This window comes from Paroedura picta, chromosome 10 (genome assembly GCF_049243985.1).
Source record: "Paroedura picta isolate Pp20150507F chromosome 10, Ppicta_v3.0, whole genome shotgun sequence".
Lineage (NCBI taxonomy): Eukaryota > Metazoa > Chordata > Lepidosauria > Squamata > Gekkonidae > Paroedura > Paroedura picta.
The window spans coordinates 29,509,279-29,535,783 of NC_135378.1; the positions used below are offsets into that span (position 1 = coordinate 29,509,279).

Sequence of the window (26,505 nt, forward strand, 5' to 3'; positions counted from 1 at the left end):
TAACAAATGCTACGTTTGTTTCAATTGCCTTGTACTGGCATGCCAGTTTCGGTACCACAAGGTATCAGAGGCTATGGACGTCAAGAGATTCTCTGTACATCTGCTTTTAATGGAATGTTTGAATGTTTCTTATACAATTGTCAGACTGTCTCTTGAAGTTTTCACTTCTGCTATCATTTTTTGCATTTCCCATGAACTGATTGAACTACCAGGGCAAATGCAGCTCCTTTAGCACTCATTCGGTGTTCTTATTACTGTTAGTGATCAGAAACCCTGCTTCCAACTCTACTACCTATACACCAGCACCTTTTTGAGAGACCTAAAAAAATTGTGAAGCTTAGTAACCCTCTTAAAGGGCACATGGGCTGCTACAATATTGGAAGGGGGAGTGTGCAATGAAAAGATATATGAGAGCTGTCTCCGGATCTCTATTCTAGGTATTGTAGCTATAAATCAAACTTAAGGGGAATGGCAGGTAATACAGAATTTTGCTTCTTTTTGCAAAAAATAAATAAATAAGAGAGAGATTTCAAAGGAGCTTTCATTCAACAATGCCCCCATTTACTCTTCACCTACACTAAGCAATAATTAGAAGACAGGACCCCCAAACAGGCATTTCTGTTTATAATAGGCACCACGGAATTTAGAAATACAACTTTACTTCAAGGTATTTTCAAAATCAACTCATTAAAGATGAGTTCAAAATCAAATCATGAGTTCAATATCAACTCATCATAAGATGGGTTTTCAAGAGATAATTTTCAGATCCCCATTGGTTTTCAACAGATAATTTTCATATTCAATTAGCATCTATTCTGAACATCCTAAATCTGTTCCTCCATTTTAATTTGTTTTAATCAAAGTGACAATTGAGAAATGTGACTTTTCTGATATGTAAACTTTTTTTTTTTTACAAAAAGGTAAGGAAGTACCGAAATCCTGCATTCGATTTCATGATTTCCAGGGATACTTTGGTTTCCAGTCTATTGGAACAGAATTTATATGGAAATCTTCATTTTATTCATTCTCATCTATGGACGTCATGACTGCCATGGTTTAGGATGGGAAAAGGGGTCCTCAAAGAAAGAAGATCACTTATCCCCAACCCCTCCCAGTGAGGTGGACTGGCAAATACCTCCCAAAAGGGACACTGTCCCAGCACTAGCATCACCCGCTGAGCCAGAAGAGACCTCAAGTCTGGAAGCCCTAGCATGGACTCACCCATGATCAAACCTGCCATAGTCTCTCAAAACATCCAAGGAGGATACAAAGGGCTAGAGCTGAGACACAGATCACACACCAGTTTGTGCTTTGTAGCCTGAGCCTACCATCTCTACTAAAGTATTAGGAGATATTTATAAGGCACCACAAGGTCTGAGCCCCTGTACTCCTCATGTGTAGAGGAGTTAATTCAGCTTGTGAGGAGAATCCTAACAATGGGGCCCAATGACATCTATAGGGTACCTCCCTATAATATGCTGCCGGCTGTGTGGGATCCTCTGCCAGTGGTCCCCAACCTTTCTGAGGCTGGGGACCGGCAGGGCATCGGGCCGCACCCGCGCGAGACACGACCGTGCATCGGGCCGCGCCCCGGCCCTGATTCCCTCTCCCCGCCCTCCCGCAGTAAGAAGCTTCCCGGGCCGCAAGCTTGTGGCCTGGGAAGTTTTTTACTGCGGGGGGGCGGGGAGAGGGAGCCGCGGCCTGGCGCCATGGCCTTCACGGCCCGCCACCGGGCCGCGGCCCACAGGTTGGGGACCACTGCTCCTCTGCAACCCTGTTGATGATCCTACCAGTTACCTGGCTTGCTAAATGCTTGGAACCTTGCTTTCTGAGCTTGGACTGCAATTCTAGATTACGCTACTGGACCTTGGACTTTAACTTTGAACCCGAACCCTAGAACCCTTGCTGGGATACCTGTTGTGACCTGGGATGTGCCTCCAACATGGTGAGCATGACAGGACTGGTATTAGCAAAAGTCACAGAAACAATAATTCTTGAATATTTATGTTGATATTTCATATACACTAGCAACTGCAAACATGCTATGTATGTTAATGAAACAAGACAAATATTTTGCTGTATTACATTTACAAAACAATCTGACAAGGGATATTTACTGATACAACTATGCGTAAGTTCATAGAAGTGGGTTTAAAAAAATAAGGACGTGTATCTCTCTCTGTAACTGATGTTTAAGCAAGTTCCCTTGCCAAGTTTTTATACAATGTTACACCTATTAGTGGACTGACTTGAATACATACGATACCAGAATCATAGAATCATAGAGTTGGAAGGGGCCATACAGGCCATCTAGTCCAACCCCCAGCTCAACGCAGGATCAGCCGTAAGCATCCTAAAGCATCCAAGAAAAGTGTGTATCCAACCTTTGCTTGAAGACTGCCAGAAACACCTGGGATCCAGTCACCTTCCCCAATATACACTGGTGCTAGTTCTACCCACACTATGTCTCTGCAGTAATTTCACAGAGATGGTATGGGTGGAAGAGGAACACCACAAGTACAACACACTTGTGAAGTAATATAAAACAATAATGACTTTGCTTTCAGCAGTGCTGCAAATACTTCTTATATGATGTATGAGGAGTCCTTTAAACTTTTATAATGCTCTACATCTGTTCATTGATAGTGTTCTATTATTACCAAGGTCTACTATGGACTTTGATATCATCTGGTACAGGTAATGTCACAATTTTGTCTTTAAAGAGTTTCCAACTAAGGTACTTTTTAATGTTCTAAAATATGTGCAACATTTTGATTTTTAAAACCCCATCCCCCATACCTGTAATAAGAGCATTTTAGTGCAGAAAAGCTCACTGGAACCAATTTACCGCTTTGATTTTTTTTTAAACTGTAAAACTAATAATAGTTTAGAATGGGATTCTTTATGTCACGGTGTTTGGAAGATTATAACACAGCTAATATCACATGCCATACGTGCCACAAAAATTCATTTACGAGAACTGTCTTCTGCACTATGTATTTCCTCTCTGCATCACAGTGATAAAGCAAAAATTGTGAGAAACATAACAACTGGAGATACCTTAACAGATTTAGGCCATGATGCCTTCTAGGCTTGTCCTAAAAGTTCATAATGCATTTAGCATATGGATTTAAGCAGTTATACAGAGTGTTTGGTTCCTGCAGTAAAATAAATCTCTCGTAAAGTGCTTAAGCTTTTGAGTAGTGTCTGTGGCGGTATCCTACTCTGCTCGCTCCCTAAAGCAAAAGGGAATGCGAGACAAAAAAGTTACACTTGTCCCAGACAACGAAAGCCCTTTCTAGTTGATATACTACTGTAGCCAAAACAAAGCTCTTAAACCTGCCAACATTTTATGGAAACTGTTATACCTTTTTAAACCATCAGACTAGATAATTAGATTTTTTCACAATTCCCTGCAGTCATATCACATTCACAATTCAACAGGCCACAAACAGCATTGGTTTTGATATATATGTTTCCTTCCAGTGCCTGGAAGCCGCAAGGCAGCTCTCTCCTCTCCCCACGCATATGCACAATCTCTCTCACAGAGGCTAGATTCAAATGAGTAGCCATGTTGGTCTGTAGTAGCACAATAAAACCAGAGTCCAGTAGTACCTTTAATACCAACAAAGATTTTATTGTCTCACATTGGCCCATTATGCACGGAGTGGAAAGTCTGCATTCGGGGTGGAATGGCTGCGGCTAAAATCACCAATTATGCACGCTGCAGGCGGCAACCGGGTGCAGAGTCAACTTATGCCGCCGAAAAAGCCTCATTAGCGAGATGCGGAAGAAAGTGGAGTTTCCTGGGACCAGGGCGAAACCAGAAGTGGCTCCGGAGTAGCCCTGTGCATAATCGGATACTCTGGGTTTTGCCGCCGTTGTGTTCCATCCCGTGCATAATCGGTTTGCTTCACTTCTTCCTCCTCCTCGTTCTCCATGCCACCGTTTCAGCAGCCGTGCATAATAGGACAGAGTCTGTTCTGTTGACTGGGCAAAAGGGAAGCAAGTGTGGTGCTTATACGTTGCCTCCTTCTCTTGTGTGTCCAGCTAGTAACTTCTATTTTAGTACATTTTGCTGAATAGTGAGATTATGGTTTGCACTTGCACTCCAAGACAGGATGCATGCAGTGGGAAAAGACAAGGAATGCACACAAATCCCAGCCTCTTTCCTAAAATAAGTCCATGTAATACATTTTATCAGAAACAACCAAATTGACACGAAACACTGTGAAAGCTTAAGAACTCATGGTACAAAATTTCCAAAAGACAAAAGTGTAGGAAGGCCAGACCGTGCGTCAGGCACTCAGTGTCAACAGAACCACAATGAATCTTCAATATTGCTAACTCTGGAGAAAATACTTGACTAGAACAAGCTGTAATAGCCAGTAAGTTTGTCTTCTAAGACTGTCATAGAGCCCACAGGTCATGGTACAGCATTGTCCCTGTAGACACATATGCCCTTCAGTTGGTGGTACAGGATCCACCCCTTGTTCACTGCCTCAGCTAAAGAAAATGTGAGGTATTTGGCTCAGCTGAATTTTTCCTGCCAGAATGTCATTATTCAACCTCTTCAAGTGGGTAGTTGTGTTGGTCTGAAGCAGCAGAACAAAGTTTGAGGAAGCATGTCTGAGGAAGTGTGTGTGCACACAAAACCTTATACCTTGAATAAAACTCTGTTGGTTTTAAAGGTGCTGCTAGACTCATACCTTATTCAGCCTCTTGTAATGCAATATTTAAGTCCTCTAACTACTGGAAAAGATTTAGTCCATAAAACTGGGCATATTCAGAGGACTTGAGAGCCAACTAGTCCAGGTCTTGAGTGAAGTAGAATTCTCTTCAGAGTTCACCTCCGCTCTCTTCCTAATTGGTTAACATCCAGAATCAAAGGGAGAAAAATTTGGAAGAAGATGACTTGTACGGAGCTTTTAAAAACAACGTTGGCTCCAAGTGAGCCAAGATGTCTGTCCCTGAAAAATATGGATCACCAGCTGAATTAAAAGCAAAACAAAGACAGACATCAGAATTTTTTTTAGAAATCTAAGCCAAGATGTGGTCATAGGCAGAGTCACCACCCACACAAATGTAACAGTAATAAAAAAAACCTGTGCATCTTATTATTCTGACATTCCTATATTTTCCCTGTAGGGGAAAGGAAGGAAAGAAATAAAAGATGACAGTTGGTTGGATCCTATCAGCTTTTCTTCTAGTGAAAAATTTAAAATTTGTGCCCTTTGACCATCCAAAAGGGTTCTGCTGGGGATCATGAAACCTGCACAGACTAAACCCATGCGGGGTGGGGGTTGGAGACAGGAGAATGAGATGAAAATGAGCAAACAACACTGGTTCTAGCTTTACTCTTCTGCATGAGTTTATAGGATTAAGAATGACATTTAAAATATCTACTGCACCAATAAGTCTTTCAAGTGAATACTCTGAATGCACACGCAAATGAGAATAGAGTTTTACTGCTATGTGTGGTATATAGGGATCTCTTTGTCAGAGTTCAGTATGTTAAAACTATTATGAAACAGTTTTCACAGGTGAGAAAATTATTTCGATATTCCTGAAGTATTACATGAGCTTACCTCTTTTGGACATTGATTTTGGCAGGAGCTGAGTACATCCTTTTCTTTCTGGTCAGCAGAAGTGATTTTTCTAATTAGATATTTGTGAAAGAAGATGCAATAAATCAGTGCATACACTCAGTGACACACATTTTACCCACCTCCAGAGTTGTATTTGTGTTCATTTGTTATATCAAAAACATTTTTGAATGCATAGCTTTCTGGATTTGTTCTTTACAAGGCTCCCCCCCCCCTTTATATTAGTGTAATAACATTTCATACAAACAACACAGCAAACTCTAGTCAAAAAAATATACACTACCACAATTCTACTTTAAGTTGGTATGGGATTCTTGTTTTTACTTCACTTCAGTCATAATCAATAATAGTTTGATGCTTTAAAATTACACATTGCACTGTCAATATTTTAAAATTACTATTGTTTGCTACCATGAATCGGCTGTACTAAAAGTAGCTTAATAGCGTGTATGTGCACCTCCCTATGTGGTTGAAGCAGTGCTGAATACAGATGGGCACAAACCAGAAAAATGTGGTTCATGTTGGTTTGTGGCAGAAGCACAAATGGGATTGAACAGGGAGGTTGGTTCTTATATGCCGCTTTTCTCTACCCGAAGGAGGCTCAAAGCGGCTTACAGTCGCCTTCCCTTTCCTCTCCCCACAACAGACACCCTGTGGGGTGGGTGAGGCTGAGAGAGCGCTGATATCACTGCTCGGTCAGAACAATTTTATCAGTGCCGTGGCGAGCCCAAGATCACCCAGCTGGCTGCACGTGGGGGAGTGCAGATTCAAACCCGGCATGCCAGATTAGAAGTCCGCACTCCTAACCACTATACCAAACTGGACTACAATCCCTTTATTTTTTTTGTACAGTCCCTTTAAACTTTAAAGGGAACACACAACAGAAAGCAGGATTTCTTTTAAAACCCTGCTTTCTGCTCTATTCATGAACTGCTTTAAAATTTTGTGGAAGTTCGTGACAGTAAACTTGTCACGACCTTCAGTTAATAAACCAGATACATTTATTTCAGTCAGCAAGCAATACAAAATACACAACAATACAATACAGTATAAGATTTCCTGAATTGTTTAAAAGTGGCAAAGCAACTTCATACAAGATGGCAACCTGCTGGAATGACATTTCCCATTTTTTCTTCTGCTAGTATGAACTGGAATAACATCTTTTTACCATAGCAATCACTGAATCCAGACTGGTCAAGCTAGCCCAAGACAAACCCCAAGAAACTGCATCTCAGAGCTAATCTATTAGTCTTATTGGGTGAACCCAAATCTGCTTCTGACACAGCTGTTGTTAAATATAACCTAGAAGGGATGGAGCAAAGGTATTTATCCAGCACTGCCTGCCTTGGATTGGGTCTAAGCATATAGGATTTCTATGCATATTGGCCACTGTTTCAGTTTGACATCTTAAATACAATGTCACACGTAACAAGTAGGCAAGCAGATGCCATTCTGAGGTCCCACTTAGGGCCCTGAGTAAGACTATAATTTATCAGCTCTCAGAAGAAACCGGGGATGGGGGCGTGAGAGGAGACTGCAGCATACATATACAGCACTTTAACTTTCAAAGTACTTTAAAGCCAAGTCTCTAACTACATACAGGCATTCGATGTACAGGCTTGTGAGCTTGCAGTGACACTTCATCCGGATCATTTGGGCACATGTTGGGCATTCTCCAGGGTGGCAAGGCAGAGGGCATGAGTGAGGACAGCCAGGTGGTCGTGGTTTGGAACATTCTTCTTCACACTCAGAGCATTCTTGACTTGCCTAATAACAATACAATAAAAAGCTGAAAGACAGAATTATTTGGACTCTGGACCATTATGCAGTTTTAAGTACTAATTCTGCTTCCACAGGTTATTAAAAGGCATGATGCTTTTTTACTCAAAGAACCGTGCACCTAATAATATTGAAAATTAATTTTTGAAAACCACTGTGAAGCCTATTGTGAAAGGTCATTGTCATCTAGGGTGCGTAATACAGGCAAGAGATCCTAAGATTGTCTGGCTGCCAGGCAAGAGACGTTTGGAGGTGGTTTGCCTGCCTTCCCCCACATCACGACCTTGGTACATCTTGTAGGTCACCCTTCCAAGTTCTAGCCAGGGCTGATCTTGCTTAGCTTCCAAGATTTGACAACCTCCAAGAGACAAAAATCTGGTACCTTGGTGGGACATTAGAGCTGTATCCCAACAGAGATAATAGGTGGAACCCATGAACCCAAGGATGGCTCTTCCTAGAGTTTGTAAATTTCCTGCCACTAGCCCATGCATCTGTTGAAGAAGAAGAATTGGCTTTTATACCCGCTTTTCTCTACCAGGAGTCTCAAAGTGGCTTACAATTGCCCTTCCTTCTTCTCCCCACAACAGGCACCTGTGAGGTAGGTGGGGCTGAGAGAGCTCTGACAGGACTGCTCTATGAGAACAGCACTATTAGGGCTGTGACAAGCCCAAGATCACCCAAGCTGGCTGCATGTGAAGGAGCAGGAAATCAAACCTGCCTCATCAGATTAGAAGCTGTTGCTCTTAACCACTACACAAATCCATACAAGGTCAATACAGACTGTTATTCAGTTTGGACTCTGTGTTACAAGAAAGGGGGGGGGAAAGACTATTTTATTGCTTTAATAGATTTATTCTTGTTTTAATGTGACAAAGCAGATGGCAATGTACATATCAAAACCACATGTAACACAAATATTTGCAGCAGACTAAGGAATTAAATGGAACACATTCTAGGAATTCTAGGAAACATATTTTTCAGACAGAACATACTGAGAGATGGATTCTGCAATAATCAGTGTCTCCACAGCAGAGAGGAATCAAAACTAGTGATGCCACTACAATTTATGCTCTGGAAGTCTTAATGATTGTCTATAATCCAAGGTCAACTTTATAAATGGGAGAGTTGTTCTTGGGCTTGTAATCTGAACTGGAGAATACTTTCCTACTCCTTTCCTGTTTAACTTACTTGTCTGTTGCTGTGGCAGCAGGATAGAGGGTAGAGCCTCTTTTCTCTGTGAGAGCCTCAAGTACTATTTCAGCAGTGTCTGAAGTGTCAAGAATCCAAGGAAATGTAAGCCACAACCTACTTGACATTAACATCGGAGCTCTGGGGCCTATCTTTTCCAGGAGACCATTACTTTAGACAATACCAAAAAAGCACTTGATGTTTGAGAGAGATAAGGAGAAAAAACGGAGGGGGGGTGATGCCAAAAAAGGCTAGTATACTGAAAGCCATCGGACATGCGTGGACAAATGCCATGTGTGTCAAGGCTGCAGTTAGGAAGCCACTTAGACACAACTGAATGAAAAAACTGGCTGGGTCTCAGCTTGTGTATTATGCATATGCCATGCAAGATCACTAATGGAGCAACTGGGCTCTATGTCAATCACAAAAGCGGTAAATGCTAGCTACCCACTGATAGCTCGACATGTTTCGGGGGCTCCCCAGGCATCCTGTGCCTTATACCAGGGGTAGTCAACCTGTGGTCCTCCAGATGTCCATGGACATCTAGAGAACCACAGGTTGACTACCCCTGCCTTATACAATAACCAAAGTTTTCTGGCAGGGGCTCATGGGAATTGTAGTCCATGGACATCTAGAGAACCACAGGTTGACTACCCCTGCCTTATACAATAACCAAAGATTTCCCTCAGCACTATAATCACTCCCAGTCAGTTGTGGTCTGAATATGCTCAATACATATGTAGTGTTGAAAGTCATTTAAAAAGAAAAACGGGGAGTGGGGGGCTAGATTTTGAGAAGTAGAATTTCCAAATAATTCCTCTTTCCTGAAATTCTTCACAAGCCCGCAGCTGCTGCTGCTTCTTTGTGTGTGTGTGTTTATTAATTTAAAAAACAGAATAAATAATAAATGAAACTTGCATGATGATATTGCATTTTCCCTCTACATCCATAGAAGATGAAATAATACAAAATATTTAACAACTCTCTTTAAATTCTAAGATAAGATTTACCTATCCTCATGCATCATATAGCTTAATAAAAAATATTTTAAAGCTTAATAATAAAAAACTGACTATCCTCATATAATATTAATTTTCAATATTTTTGTCCAGTATCAATTTCATATATCTAAACTTTATTGCCTTTTGTAATTTAGATTCAGGATAATACCTAAAACATTGGTAATATTTTTTCCCATCTAGAAATCCCCCCATTGTAAATACTTCTTAAGATTAACTGTTTTAACCTATTACAAATATTTCCCACTTAATTTAAGATATTTGCCAATTTTATACACCTGAACTTAAAATTTTTGCACCTGTCCATATTGCTGTAACAAATAAACTTCCACCTAAGATTTATCTTTCTTTTACCCAGGCTTTAATAATTTTTTTTAAATACAATTTTAATATAATGAAGATTCACAGCTTCTTACCACTTTGGTATACAATCTGAAAGGGGGGGGAGAAGATATCAGAAATTTGTCACCTGTCTAGTAACAACATTGATCAACCTTAAAATGGAAATCTATAAACAGTCTCACTATTTAGGACCAATTAAAACTGATTACAGGAAGAGAAGTCTAATCACAACTTTCACAATTGGATTCTGAGTGCTAGGAAAAAGAGTTGCTTAATCAGAGCACTCTAGATAAAATCTCATTTTGACGTAAGCTGTGATACACTTTTATGTACTTTTGAAATTAAACACAAACACTCCAGTCTATTTCAGGGCACACACCAAAAGACATCTGGCAGCAGGCGCTAGCAATCCTCAAAAATAATCTTTCATAGAAAAAGCAAGAATGTGCCGCTTTTGCTTTCTAAATATTACTAACAAGTACTGTCAGCCAACTGCAGAATAGACCATGGAAACACACAGCTTCTTTGTAGCACCAAAAATCATGTCCTGTTATAACCAGCAGATCCTGGTGTGATTAAATAAGCTATGTTTCGCTTGCATGGATACCTGTTCTTTGAAAATATAACTGCTGTCAAGCAAACTGAGACATGTCTGTCAGAATTAAAAGATGTGTTAGGGCTTGAGAATTAGTCCTCTGTCAGGGTTCACTTCCACAGTGCTCGGAATACAGGATCATTCCCCTGATAACCTGTGGATCCAGAACAGTGTAGACTCGTACTTGATTGCCTTTTGTACATGGTCCAGCGAAGACATGTCATACCTAAATGGAGAACTCATCAAAAAGACCTGATCTGCCAATTTCTACTGAGAGATCAGGATGCTAATGCCACTTTTATTATGGCTGATTTTTTTGTCTACAGTTTTAAAATCTAAAATGACTGGTGCATTATGACCATTCGATTTCTCTTTCCCTTGCTCCTAATTTGTTTTATGCCAATAAAGGTATTGTGATTGTGTGTGACCTGTAGGTCAGTCCTAAATATACATACACAGTGTAAACCCCATTTAGTTAACTGAGAATTCTCTAGAAAGGATGTTTAGGATTGCAGCATTAGACTACGGCAGGCTTTCTCAACTTTTTTCCCGTTGAGAAACATTCTCCAGGCTTCAAGAAACCCCAGAAGTGGTATGATCGTGCACAATCTGGCTGGGAAGTACATGCCCACCCAGAGCACCTTCCCTTCCCATTCCTCCAGGCTTATCATTGGCCATTTTGGGAGGGCGGGGCAGGTTGATCCAACTATATATGGTCATATCACCCCAATAAATGTTTAACAAAAACATTCACGAAATCCTGGTTGAGAATGCCTGGACTAGGGAGACCATGGTTCAAAGTCCTGCTTAATCTTGCAGCTAACTGTTCTGCTTTATTTACTTCAAAATGTTATTGCAAGGATAAAACTGGATTATTCAATATACATCAGACCCTGAATTCTATATAAGTAGTCATGGATTTCTGAATGCACTGAGAAGCAATACTACTGCTTTGCACTGATATGCTGCTTTCAGAGCTCAAACCATTTTACATACATGATTTTGCTGTAGTAACAACAGCACCGTGTAACAGACCAGTGTTCATCTTGAAAGGAGAGGAGGGCAAGGATTAGAGAAAAAAGCTCACCTAAGTCCTCCTAATGAGTTTGTAGCAGAGGCAATATCTGAACCAGGAACTGCTGGACTACAGTTAAATTGAATAGAACAGGGCTTCCCAATCATGACTGCAGTTTTGCATTACAATTCACAGGTAGCTGGTTTGCAGTAAAGGTAAAGGTATCCCCTGTGCAAGCACCGAGTCATGTCTGACCCTTGGGGTGACGCCCTCCAGCGTTTTCATGGCAGACTCAATACGGGGTGGTTTGCCAGTGCCTTCCCCAGTCATTACCGCTTACCCCCCAGCAAGCTGGGTCCTCATTTTACCGACCTCGGAAGGATGGAAGGCTGAGTCAACCTTGGTTTGCAGTAACATGCACAGAAATTATTATCCTAATTAGAACAAGAGCTGACATTAGAAAGAGATTGAGCAAAGAAAGCTGAATGCCACCAAATGCCAACCTCTGAAAGGTTGAAATTAACAAAATTATCATATAACCCTGACTAAGGCATCTGAGCATAAAACAAGCATTTCTTTATTGCCTTCCACCTGCAAAATACTAAGCAAATACTAACTTGAGCCACAAAGGTCTCTCTGTTCTAGGATATGAAAAGCTCAAAACCCAGTATTTTAGAATGGCTTCAGTTTTTTTTAGTTTTTATCAAAAAGTAAGCAGTATCAACATGATACTAGAAATTTATTGCCAGTATCAATTTTTATGTAATTTTTTTTTGAGAAAATCATTCGGTAATCAAGCCAGAAATCTATCTACAAATGGCTACAAAAGTACCTACCAGTTGAATTATACAGTTCACGCACACAAACATGCACATAATCTTTAAAGGTTAAGTATTTTTATTTGTATCTACTGTAACTAGGTTTAAAATTATTTCCAAGGAGTCATTTACTTAACAGATTCTAGCCTACTTTAGCACATTGTCTAGGAAACAAATACTTTCCCACTAGTGGTTGAGATTTAAAAAATCTCATTAAGGAGTGACATTTATTTAGAGACACATAATTGAAAGAGTGAAAATGCTCTTGGCTTTCATTCATAAACTAAGGTTGCCAAGATTCTGTACAATTCTACCCTTCCTTAACTCCATTTTAATTACATATGATGCTGCTAATTGTTCATTTATATTTTGAATGCAAAATATTTTTAATTAATCCATTTGTATTAATGACAACTATAAAGCAAATAAACATTTTAAAAAGAAAGTTAAACTGTCATTGCGAATCCTGAACCATCCATATCAACAGACCCAATATAAAATCACAGATAAGGTAAGGCAGTAAATGTTTCCTCCAATTCAATTTTTTTTAAAAGAAAGGCTACTGATTCCATTGAATGAGATCTGCCATTCTAGAAATTTTTGATAATTTATTATTTTCCAAGAAGGTTGCAGAAAGAACTTTGGCTGCAAGCAAAAAAATTGCCAACCAATTCCCCATCTCTCACTATTATTAGTTATTATTTAAAATATTGCAACAAGGTTGTAAGAGTGGTCAAAGGATCATCACACCTACTTCTTTATTTAAGTGAAAAGTAATCCACAAAGGGGCAAGTTATTTGGTATTTCATTGTTGAAAACCTCATTCTTGTACTCTTCTATCAAGCAATACCTTATTTTACTTCTTAATGAAACTGAGGCATATAGTTGCCTCTTTTCTCCATCAGGGACTCCTATAGGTGTTCTCCTGGATAAAGAAATTAGATGGCTTTGGGGAGGCTTACTAGTATGATTCTGAGAACCACTTAGACCACAAGATAATCAAAAAGCAGCCCTGTATAAATGGTTCATTTCATTCGCCAGTATTAACTACAAAAAATTCATGCAGAAAAAACAACATGTGATGGAATTATAGTCACTATGTAAAAGCCACTCCAGGGTAGGGTTCCCAGAACCCCGTCTGTGGTAGGGGATCCCCTCCCTCTACTACTGACCAGCTGGCTGACAAGATTCTGCTAGTGACATGATGACATCACTTCCAGTATGTGCTGGAAGTGACATGGCTGTGTTGCCAGCTACCGAGGCTTAGGCTTCAGGTTGCAGCCACTCCCCACACTGGTTGCCAGTGGGGATCTGGCAATCCTATCAGAGTAAATATAATCAAAACCATTGTGTACACTTCTAACCCCCCCCCCCGACACACACACACACAAACCACAAGGAGGCAATTTGAAACCAGTACCAAAAATTTCAAGATATTTCCCCCAGCCCTACCCTGTATTTTCAGAAATAAACTTTGCACCAAACAACTAATGGGGGGGGGGGATTGACAGTGGAATGGCATACTGTAGAAAAGGAAGAGTGGACAGAACAATTTTGCATGCCTTACTAATAAAAGGCCTAGTTTTTAAGACAAACTGTTGGCTTTTAACTATGTTTAACAGTAAGTGGTCAGTACAGGAAAATGAGGTTAGTTATTTCTGAGCACAATGATGAATGGTGGATTTCAGTTTTCAATGCAAGCTGCAAAGTATGTTGAGGATTTTTTATATAAAAGTGCCTATAAATTTAAGAAAATACACACCGATCAAGGCTTGTAGCTTCTCAAACCCTCTGAGACAAAGCTGAAGTGGACAAGAAAGGGTCAGAGGCCCCTAATTACCCTTAGTCAATTATTTCACGTGGCAGATAAAGTGCAATGAGGAGATGCATGTGGGGAAATAAGGGGTTTTTTTTTGGGGGGGGGGAGTGTTTTGAGGTAAAATACACCAGTGAAATAGGAACTGAGTGCCTGCTAAAAAAGGGACATAAGCTGAACAGGTGTACCAAATGACAGTTTTAATTATCTGTACAGCCAGTAAGACAGAATTATTATTTAGAATATTTCTATGCTGGCTCTTTATAGTCTGCATATAGGAAATTACATACTGACCTAGTAATTAGACCCAGTGAACAGGACTTCTGATGCATAGAACTAGGCTGCACACTACAGATAAAAGTCATGGATACAGTCCCATGAGAGCCAGACAGCCTGTTGTTCTATTACATTGGGGTCCCCATTGTGATGCCTGTGGGAACCGGTCACCCATTGACACCATTCATGGCTCCCAACAAATGTCCTTAGAAAGTGGTTAGGACCACATTGGGCTTTGCCCACCAGGACTTCTGAATGGCCACTGGATATCTGATTGGCTGCGGAGACATTTTAAAAGATAGTTCTACAGCAATTGCCACCACAGCACAAGGATCTTCATTGTGTGACTGAAGGCAAGCTGAGTGTATGCAATAAAATATTTTTAAACAGTATGTTCCTTTAAGAAGAGAGTGTCCTATATTTATTTATTTAAAACATCTGTATGCCACATTTCCAGATGAACAGAGTTTCTGCCTGAAATGCTGAATGAGGGGGGGTACTGAAGAGTTACTATCAGTTAGGAAGTCACCACCTGGATTTTTGTGGCTGAAAGCCATTTTCAGGTAGCACCCACCTTACTGCCTCAGAATTCCAAAGGTGTCTATGGGCTCAAAAAAGTTGGGGACCCCCTTCAAAAAAAAGACTGGATCCTAAATTGCTGAGAGTAGAAAAGGGTAGAAAAGACCTAAGTAGCAACCAAATGTAAGCACCACAGAGCATTCCCAAGAGTTTCTTCTAGCACTTCAGATCAGTAAGAAAGCACGCCCTGTAAGTTTCTACAGGAGACCAGGAAGTACCACCTGACTCTCAACTGCCCTATGTGTAGAGTGCAAAGCTCAAAACATAATTTTTTTAAAAAAAGAGGGGAAGACATGAAAGTCAACATGCCTCCATACCTTCTAAACTCATAAATCATGCTTTTCCATGATTAGACATGCATGGAATCTCATTCGACTCCGACAAATCATTTCCATGGTGATGGCCCAGAAATGCAAAAAGGTGTTTACTGGGTTCACTCCAACTGTGCCATTAAATAAGTTTTAGCTCTGCAGCTGAGCCTTTGTTCCATTGTTTAGTAGCAGAGACAAGCCAGTTGCTAATTGTTTAAATTTTCACACTTAAATTTTCCTGCCTGTTTAACCTGGAGAAGTTAGAAGTACATTTTGCGTAAAAGACACAGCATACAATACTGTATGTTGTAGTTCTGTCCAAAATGACAGGAAATCCAGAACAAGCACAACAAAGCAAGAGAAATGGTGGTTAAGAATGGGGAGAAATAGAAAATTAATCCAGGGCAGGAATTGGATGGAAAGGAAAGATGTTAAGAGAAATATATTTTGAAGAGGGGAATTAATCAAGAAGGAATCTAAAGGGAAATACACAGGAGGAATGGAGAGAAATCAATTTTGAGGGAAAGAACTTAATAGGCTGGTTCAAGAAGTGTAGTATATTAAATTAAGGGAAGAAAGAAATACTGGAAACAGTACTTGTAGAGCACAGAAGTGGTAACTGAGCTTGGCTGTCACATAAAAAAAAGAGTTTATCTGTACAAACTCAAGAGTCCATCACCCCAGTGTTGTATATCCAACAGTCGCATACACTCCACCCACTACATATGTATCTTTCCATAGGGGCATTTACTGTGGACAATCAAACGCAAAGTACACCAACGAGAAACACAGACTCGAACACAATGTACACAATCACATCCAGATGTATACCTAATGCTGCAATTCTTGAGTGAAGCAATTCTTATGCTCCTGTATAAGAAAGGACACCTTACCTTTTGAGCATCACCGCCACCATCTCGTTCAGTAACTTTATGACATTCTTTCATGCATGTGTGATTCTGACACTCAAGCAGTCTTCCACAAGGTCTTTTACAAGAGTAGGGTGCCGCAGCGTGGCATGGCAATGGACTCACCTGAAAGAAAGGCAGATGAAGATCAACCTCCCCAATATTTCAAAGGCTTTCATTAAATGAAAATGTAAGTATTTTGATTACTGAGGCATAATGCCATTATTCATATACGATTGCAAACACTGTTAATTTCATTAAATAAAACATTTTGATCATCATCAAAATCAAGGCCATAGAGAATTCTGGTGGGTTGCCTGGAACCAGTATGTTTTTTGCAAGGTAAAACTGACAGTGAAGCTATATATGCAAGAAAACGTACAAGGAATTAAACTTTTTGTTTACATTAAAAACATCCAAACAAATCACTCCTAAGATCATGCAGCCAGGTTCAGAGTGGGTCTCAGAGAACTGCACCAACACGGCCAGACTGGGAGCTTCTCCTACTGTCTGCCACAGTAGCAACTGAGCCCATAACCACTTCTGCCTTCCTCTGCCATGGCAGCTAGACCCATAGCTGACATCTGTGGTAGTCACCACCAGTTCAACTGGCAAGTACATGCAAAGACAACACAATTTTTTTTAATTTGGAGGAATGCAAGCACCCAATGTACACTTTTAAATTTTTTGCATTCTTCTACAAATATGTTTAGCACTAGTGTGGTCCCAATCTGTGGATTTAAAGAACCACAGATGGGGGCCACATGTTCGATATATAGCTGTTTATAAAAGAAAGCCATATCAAGGGGAAAAATCCGTAAATGTTATTTTGATTATAGCATTTTCCATATAAACTTAATAAATCACTGCCAATAAACTAAAAACAATTCAATATATATTTCTCTGTCCCTTACCAACACACATAGTTATTTTGTTTATCTCATCAATTTTCTATTCCTATGATTTTTGACTTAGAACTTTAGTCAGTCAGTCTGCACTGTCAGGAAATTAGGCTGGTAGCAAACGATGTCACAATTGAGGTTAACAAACTTGAAACCATCTCTTGCTGCTCTTTCTTCATTTCACCCAGAAAATCAAGTCATATATCTCTCTCTGCCATCTTTTTTCTACAATGGATTGGATCCTGTGGAGCATTTCTGTACACAGAACACTTTCTGTCAGTGGGGCATGATTTTCTCAACTCCCCACATCTTGCTGCACCATTCTGGATTGCAGCTGCAGGGGAGCTCCTTCCACCTGCAGAAACCTGCCTTGGGATTCAAGCTGATGAGATAGTAAGTTTTCTAAAATGTAAATTAAAAACATGCACTTCCCAGGGCCAACAGGACCTCAGAAATCAAAGGACAAAGAAGATATGTTTTTCTGAACAGTAGTATATTAGCAGGTTCAAATGAGGAGTTACATGAACAAAACACGTACCACTGCTGACTTCATTTTTCTATCTGTACTAGTTATACCACCTTTGCTAAAGGCAGCCTCAAAAATTCCTGCCTAGAAGTCAGCATATGTGTTCACCAATCTCTTCAGTCATAGATTGGAACAGGCTAAGAGGCCATTCCTCCCTCCCAGTGTATCTGAAGCCATGTGGTGTACTCCTTGGTCCCAGAATAAATGAACGCATCTCTACAACTACACTTTAGACCACACCGACATAAAAACTTGTCCTTTGGTAGCTGAACAACCTGCATGTTACTACATCCTGAAAAGTAAAAATATTCTAGAAATGACAGGAAAACTTTCTAAACATAGCCACCCAATTGGACTTTCCCTCTGAGCCACCCCACCTTTGCATAGCTGGGAGGGGGGGGTGTTAGTTGGGGTTTTTTTTTTCCTAGTTCAGTTTTAATTGTATTTTATTGTTGTGAACTGGCCGGGAGGGGAAGTATATAAGTCGAATACTAAATAAATAAAATAAATACGATAAAAGGCAGAGAGCAGCAGCCTCACCATGGCAAGTATGTGTCAAAGGGATCTGCCTAAATGAGAATATAAGACCAGGAAAGGAACTACACTGGATTTCCAGCCTTAAAAAAATAGACGGCTTCTTCCAGATTCACCCTCTATTTTCATCCACTGGTCTTTTGGACAGGGAACTGGATACAGCCACTTCCGCTAGCTCAAACAATTGGGCAGCACAGACATTCTGCAAGTTTATACACTAGAAACAATTTTATGCCTGGAAGAACAGGATTGAAAGAACGCTTTCAAGTGCTTCTATCTTCTGCTTAGCTGAAACAGTTTATCATTACTTCTGTTAAAAATAAACACAAATCCAAGACATCAAGGTAGCTTAGGCAATTAAGATAAAAAGGGGAAACGGATGAACAAGCCAACAGTTGCTTTCCATCATTTCCAGGGATGCAGTTTAGCAAAATAAGGCAACACTTAATAAGCAAGAAGTCTATTCCTCTCTTTCTGAACAAATGGGGCTGGCAGCTCTGGGCTGCAAAATTCCTGGAGATCTGGCGGTGGAGACTAGGGAAGAGGCAGCTCAGAAGGGATGTGATGTCACAGAGACCGCCCTCCAAAGCTGCCATTTTCTCCAAGGAAACTGATCTTTGCTGTCTGGAGTTCACTTGTGATTCTGAGAGAACTCCAGGCCGCACCTGGAGGGTCAACAAAACAAATTAAATGGAATTACAGCAATATATAAGAAATCTAGATAACAATGATAAATTGCCGTAACATTGTTATAAAGGTAAAGGTAAAGGTATCCCCTGTGCAAGCACCGAGTCATGTCTGACCCTTGGGGTGATGCCCTCCAGCGTTTTCATGGCAGACTCAATACGGGGTGGTTTGCCAGTGCCTTCCCCAGTCATTACCGTTTACCCCCCAGCAAGCTGGGTACTCATTTTACGACCTCGGAAGGATGGAAGGCTGAGTCAACCTTGAGCCGGCTGCTGGGATCGAACTCCCAGCCTCATGGGCAAAACTTTCAGACGGCTGCCTTACCACTCTGCGCCACAAGAGGCTCTTAACATTGTTATATGATTGGGGAAAAGCAAATATGAAACAATGTAATGTATACCACCCTGAGACGGCTGAGCCAAGAGGGGTAGTCTTATAAATCAAATTAAAAATAAATCAAATTATAAACAAGGACTGTCAAGCCCACCTGGAGGTTAGCAACCCGGAAATGAAAACTTATTACTGGTTAATCGATTACTGAAGTTCTAAGTCAAAAATCAAAGGAAAAAAGTTACAGCAAACATTGGGGGGAGGGGAATCAAAAGAATTTCATTTAACCATCTAAAATCTAGGTTTACCCTTAACAAAATGGATTCATATCAACAAACTCAGATTTTACCCTTGTCACCCACCATCTCCTTTTCTGATTAGGTTGATGTGCAACCATTTGACTAAGTCAAAGTTTGACAGTGTGGCTTTGTAACAGTGGGACCTAAAACATGAAGCTAAGTGATTGTGGGCAGGAGACTCAGTTAAGTAGCCAGCATTCCTCCTTTTCATCTCGCAGTGTCATGTAACGGACTCCCTTGGGGGTCACTGTGTTGCTCTGAAGCAACAGAACAAAATTTGAGCCCAATGGCACTTTTAAGACAAACCAAGTTTTATTCAAGGTATGAAAAATTTGTTGGCCTTAAAAGGTGCCATTGGGCTCAAATTTTGTAACGTCATACAATGTCATCAGGTTGCCCGCTTCCCTAGCTCCAATCCATTTCATTGGCTGCCACCTGGGCCCATTATGCATGGCCGCCGATACAGCGATTTCGGGTCACATGGAAAACGCGGAGGGGGAAGACGCGAAACACACCGGTTATGCACGGGATGGGGCGTGACGGCGGCAAAACCCAGAGTAACCGATTATGCACGCGGTGATCCTGGGGCCGTTTCTGGTTGCGTCCCGGTCACCCGGAAGCTGCGCTTTCTTCCGCGTTTCACTAATGCGGCTTTTTCGGCGACATGCACCAAAGCTGCGGCCGGTTGCAGCCGGCACTGTGCATTATCGGTGATTTTAGTTGCCGCCATTCCACCCCGAATGTGCGTTATTTCCCCCGTGCATAATGGATCCTACAGAGGTGGAAAAACGTGAAGTGCAACAGTTACAACATGGCAGGCACATTTACCCTTATGAAACGTCCCTGGGAAAGAGGAGATAAAAAGGGGCTTCTGCATTCAGTAGCAGCAATGCAGGAAAGTCACAGTATGTTCTGCTCAGAAATGAAGACACAAAGGAAGCCATGTGTAAAAGAGCAGATGCTGGCCTATACACTAGAATCCATCATCCAAACTAAGAAGAGAAATAAGGCACCAGAACATGAAGCCAGTCGTTTTAAAATTAAAGTATCACTCAGAATAACTTTCCCATTAAAGAATAAAGGCCTGGCTCTGTGTAAACACCAGCGGGGCAGCAAGAATAATCCCATTATAATGAGAAAATAAATCTAAAATTATTTCTGCTGCAACACTTACAGCCAAAACCCGAAATTTGCTTTGCTGGCAAATCAGCTCTTCGAACGGAGTGTCACAATGGCATTTGAGGCCAATGCAAGTGTCAAGCAACGAGGGATAAGTTAAGCAACCAAACACAATGTTACTGGAACACATCATGAACAATCGTCTTTTTCTCATTTGCAGTGGACAAGTGGATCTGAAGAGAAATTTGCTCTAATAATATTACACAGTACCAAAATAATCCGCATAAAAGGAATAAGGCAAATAGTCTAAAGACACAGAATGAAGACACAAAAAAGAAATGCAGAAGAAAAACAATTAAGAAATGCAAGGAACTTTAAATGCTGCTTAGAACCTGTGAAGAGAAGGAGCCGCGTGAATGCTAGTTGGGAAATAAAAAGGATAATGTATAAGAGAAAGGGTACAAGGGGCAGGCAACAGAACCAGAGGTCTCATGAGCAGGGACTAAGGACTAAGGGACTAAGGATGTCCAAACTAAACAGAAGAGCATGGGAGGAGGGACAAGGGAACATTTAAAGGAACATGAACACTTTAAAATCACTGATTTAAAAATTAACAGCTGGATGAAGAAGCAGAAAAGAAGGCCAGGGAGAAAAGAGTAGCAAAACAGGTCAAAGCAAGGAACATAACCACCAAAACAAGCAGAACAAAGTAGAATAGATGTATGTGAATGGAGATAAGGAATCAGAAAACCTAACAGAAGCTCATTGTTATCACCAAAGGAAGAACTAAATGTTAAAATCTTAGTAGCAGAAGCAAAAAAATATGAAAAACTGAGAATTTTGGATGATGGGAGTGAAAAATCAAATTTGTGCACCTAGAGATAAGAAAATGTTGTAGCAGAACAGAAACACAAAGATAAAAGGAATCTAAAAAGAAATACTTAATTTAAGAAAACTGGCTGCTTATTACATTTTGTATGTTATGGCTACTTCTTCCTGCCTCTAAGTGCTAAGTTGTAAATCGTACTTACTCTTTTGAAGATAAGGGGGTACCATTCAGTAAGATAACAGACCGTGGGAAAACAACTTGGCAGAAAGGGAAGCAAGCAGGGTTCTATATCTGTATCAAATTCTGTATGTGATCAGTTTCAGCAATGAAGTGTTCTATATAGCCATTAGTATGTTTCTCTAATAAACTACTGAAAATTCTTTCTAAGACTCAGTGTTTGCCTTCTTGGGGAGTACTGCTATGGAAGATGACAAAAACTACCTTACCTTAATGACATTGAATGCAGTCCCACAAAGCTGAGAAACAGGTCATGGGTCCAAGACTTCTAAACTCATCTTCTTTAGAGGTTACCTATAATTTCTTGTGTAAATGCATTTAAGGCAAAGTCAGCTACAACTTTGCTTAAATTGTTCTAAATATTATATGAAGTTTTGTGATGAAGTCTAAGATGGAAATATAATACTACACTCTGTGCCAAGAAACGTAAACTAACAAACAAGCAATTAATGTAATTTGGAGGCTATCTGGCTAAGAAATATTCAACTCATTTTCTCTTTGCAACATAAAAAGTTTCTAAATGCATTCTACAAAGGATCTTCTTTAAAAAAAAAAATCTTAGTTTTCAATCTTCTAACCACCCCAAAATGACATGCACAATATGCTACAGCTATGAGAAATTAAATTTTTCTACCAAATAGCAGTTAAAAGCAATCAGCATGACAGCAGAACACTATCGGGTAGCAGCTGTGATTTGGTCATTTCATTACTAGCGTATAATTTGATAATTAAAACTGGCATGCTTGCTTTGTGGTTCCTAGCAATCTAAAAATGAAAACTCTAAACTAATACCCCTAGGATTTCTTTATTTCAAGGGGAGAATTAAAATCAAAGGCACTACCAATTGCTGGTATCTTTAATGCAAGAAATAAGAAAATATATATTATGGAATACTAGCCCTAACATTATGTAACACTGATACATTGTCACCGCTGGCCAAGTTAAGACAGAATCTTAATTCCTTTTGTTGGGCAAATAATTTAAGAATTTTGCCATTAGTGTCTCAAGATTTTGCTCTTATGCAATGCCAAACTACTACTTTACTCAATGCCAAACCGAGGGTAGGGAGGACCACCTCAAATTGGAAGCATTTAACATTTTTGTTCAAGAGTCGAGAGCATAAAAGATGAGACTCTCTCTTTATGAGCACAGGAAGCTACTTTACCAAAGCAGATGATATTTACAACTGTGGTTGGCTCTACAACTCTGATCCATCCAGCCCAGCTTTTCAACGGGTAATGGCATTCCATGTTATCAGAGAACGGTCTATTTCAGGGGAGTTCTCCAGATGAAATACCAGAGGTTGAACCACTCTACCTGTTTAAAACCTTTTCTGCTTCAACTTTGTGAGCTTTGATGACAAGAAACTACAGGTGATGACTGTACTGTGTCTACACTCTTTACAAGACATTTCACAATACAGAGGGAGAAGATGCTTTCAGTGGAGGTTTGGTCTACGCAGCAGAATGAGCCAGCAGAATGCTATGATAACAACAGAATGAACTACTTCAGAGCAGAGGTGTGATTCATGAATTCTCTTCTACATTAAAAACTCTCCACAAATAAAATGATAGCAAGGCAAGCACCAGGCTAGGATGGAATATGTAACACAACTGCTACTTCTGTTTGGAGGGAGACTTTTTTGTTCTTGTTGTTCCCTTTTGCATGAAAGACCATTCTAAAGTGGTATCCCACACCTATAGTATGAAATGGAAAAAATCCAGTCTAACAACAGCATTTTACCCTCTTATTTGGCAGGATGCATCAAACCCAACCTGCTATTTATTTGCAAGACATTTGACAGTGCAGAGCAGCAATGGAAGATCCCCTGAAATATTTTTAAGGCTTTGAGGAACCCCAAAAGCAGGCTGGAAAAGGTGGCCAAGTCCATTAAAGGCCGGATATAGGGGAAAGGCAGGGGAGCACCTGGAGACCTCTCACAGAGCCCCAAGGCTCCAGGGAGCCATGGCTCGGAATCCCTCCTACAGAAAAAGGTAATGCTGTTCTCTTGCCTGGTGGCAACAAAGTAATGCAATGGACAAAATAAAAAGAAGATAAAACTAATCCAAGATCTCAAATCAAGCAATGAAAGATGACTGCAGAATCAGCCTGGGAATCTGAAACACTTTCTACCCTTCATTGGGTCACTATAAATAACCTCTTTAATTTGTTTTTGCAAAAATCTATTTTGCATAATTTAAATGTAAAAGAGATCCACTGGTTTGTCACTAAGGAAGCAAGCCCGAAGAATTCTGGCCCTATATTCCCTCCCATGCAATAATCCAGCTAAAGATCTTCAATTCGTTTTTATTAGGCCTGAATCATAAATCATCGATTGGGCTTTCCCCCATTCAAAGCAGGATCCCAAACCATGGTTAAATTGTGACTTAACATTCCGGTATATAGGTCTGAACAGAAACCAAAGTATATTCATTCTGATTCATATAGAAAAGTTCAGATCAGTTTGACATGCAGTTGTAATAGTCAAGTATAGCTTGCTGCAAATTCAGAAGCCTTCCATTGACTGCCCACGTAAAAGGAAAGGAGAAAGAACATATGGCCAAAGATCTCCGAAGCTTATTTCTATATCAATAGACCATACTTTGGTATTGCTACCGAATACTGCTATTCACCATGAAATGCCATAAACCAGGGGTCCCCAACCTTTTGGCACATCAGGAATGCATTAGCGTGCCCTTGCCTAAAGAGGGCCATATCTTAAACCAAAATGTAACAAAATTATTAACCTAATTATCTAGATCAAAAGTAAACATTCAAAGGTAAATGAAGAAACGTTAACTTTAATGCAATCCATTTTGGAACAGTACTTTACTGTGGAATCCTTTTATTAGCTACACGTGCTTACCTAGTCAGTGTGATTTTTGTGGCTGTTTTCTGTTAGCCAAGGCAGTGGTCCCCAACCGCGAAGGCCATGGCGCCGGGCCGCAGCTCCCTCTCCCCGCCCCCCCCCCCGCAGTAAAAAACTTCCCAGGCCGCAAGCTTGCGGACCGGGAAGCTACTTACTGCGGGAGGGCGGGGAGAAGGAATCGGGGCCGGGCTGCGCCCGCGCGGCCCGATCTGCGGGCGCGGCCCGATCCGCGGGCGTGGCTTCCGGGCGCGGCCCGTTCGGGTGCGGTCCCCGCGGGCGCGGCCCGATGCCCTGCCGGTCCCCAGCCTAATAAAGGTTGGGGACCACTGAGCCAAGGCATTGATGTCCAAGTCAAGAGTTGCACAGAAAGAGGTTGGGGGCCGCATGCAGCCCAGGGGCCTCAGGTTGGGGACGCCTGCCATAAACCAATTCAGCTTAACCTTCTAATAATGTACAAGAGGGTAGTCATGTTGTTCTGAAGCAGCAGAACGAAGCTTGAGTCCAGTGGCACTTTTAAGACCAACAAGGTTTTTTCAGGGTATCAGCTTTCTGAAGAAGTGTGCATGCACACAAAACCTTGAATAAAACATTGCTGGTCTTAAATGCTCAACTGGACTCAAATTTTGTTACAATGTACTAGCACAATTCTTTTATAGCTTGCCTGTTAAAATGTTGCTGAACAACTACTGTGCCAATTCTCCTCCAAGCATTCATTTTAAACAACAGGATACTGCAGAACGAACAAAGTATGAGAGGATAAGTGTTTTGCTTGAGCTCTCACATTAGCCAATAAGATCAAAGTATGGTTTAACAATGTGGCCCAAACAAAGGCTGCCAAAGCTATGCTGCATTCCTGAGTTCATCTCTTTTCAAGTCTGGAAATGGCTATCTACTGTCAGATCAAAATTGTATGATTAAACAAGCTATAAACAACTACGATAAATTCTCCTTATCTGACATTGCCTAGGACACTGTACCACTGTTCAAAACAGCTACAGATCAAAAATTCCCTCCACTTTCCTTAGTTATGCCCGAGTTCCTGCAGTTCAGAAGAATTGTTTTTTATATCCCACTTTTAACTACTTGAAGGTGTCTCAAAGCGGCTTAGAATCTCCTTCCTTCCATCTCCCCACAATAGGCACCCTGTGAGGTAGGTGGGGCTGAGAGAATAAGAGAACTTGGATGCCCAAGGCCATCCAACTGGCTTCATGCGGAAGAGGAGTGGGGAATCAAACCAGTTTCTCCAAATTAGAGTCCATTGCTCTAAACCATTAACACCATGCTGGCTTTAAGTTAAATGAATATATTCCAACTTAATTCAAAAATTCTGTCTTCATCAATTTACACAGGTTGCATTTTTACAGAAGCCAAATAATCACATTGCGAACAAACAAACAAAGAAGTATACATAAGTTGAATGCCTCCCAAACAAAGGCCTGTTGAAGTCACATTCATTAATATATTGACACATGACCAAATCCAAAAGATATCACTTAACGGGTAGCTCCCAAAACCTGATAACCACGCACAGCATAAGCAGAAGGACTGTTTAATAACTGGAAATGCTTGTGACACCCTTATATAAGGTGGAGATACTGCTGGCAGAATAAGTAATAATTCCAGTTGGAAACTGAATTCGCACAACTCAGAAGAATGAGCTGGTAAGGAAGTGGCAGGCTGGACAGCAGGTGGCAGGCAACAGTTATAAATGCAATTTCTGATTAAAAATGACATAGGAGGGTTTCTCCCCTCATGCCCTTTTATTGCTGTGTGGAGGACATTTCAAAAGGCGATCCCTCCAGGGGAAGCCCGAAGTAGTCTCCAGTCCAGTCTAACATTTTAAATCTCTGCCACCTCAGTCTCCTGCATGATAAAGAAAAATATTTTCCCTCTCAGCACATTACTCAAATATGTTAACTGG

At 40.6% G+C, this 26,505-nt stretch overlaps 1 protein-coding gene across 1 annotated transcript in view; it reads right to left on the bottom strand.

Annotated features, from left to right (window-relative positions):
- The window catches only part of NFXL1 (nuclear transcription factor, X-box binding like 1), a 64,299-nt gene that overhangs the window by 14,557 nt on the left and 23,237 nt on the right, over window positions 1–26,505 (bottom strand). The window contains exons 16-18 of the mRNA XM_077301904.1: window positions 16,238–16,378; window positions 7,207–7,373; window positions 5,589–5,658 (exon numbers count right to left, since the gene is read on the bottom strand). Of these exons, the coding sequence (XP_077158019.1) occupies window positions 5,589–5,658; window positions 7,207–7,373; window positions 16,238–16,378 (378 nt within the window). The remainder of the gene's footprint in view (window positions 1–5,588; window positions 5,659–7,206; window positions 7,374–16,237; window positions 16,379–26,505) is intronic.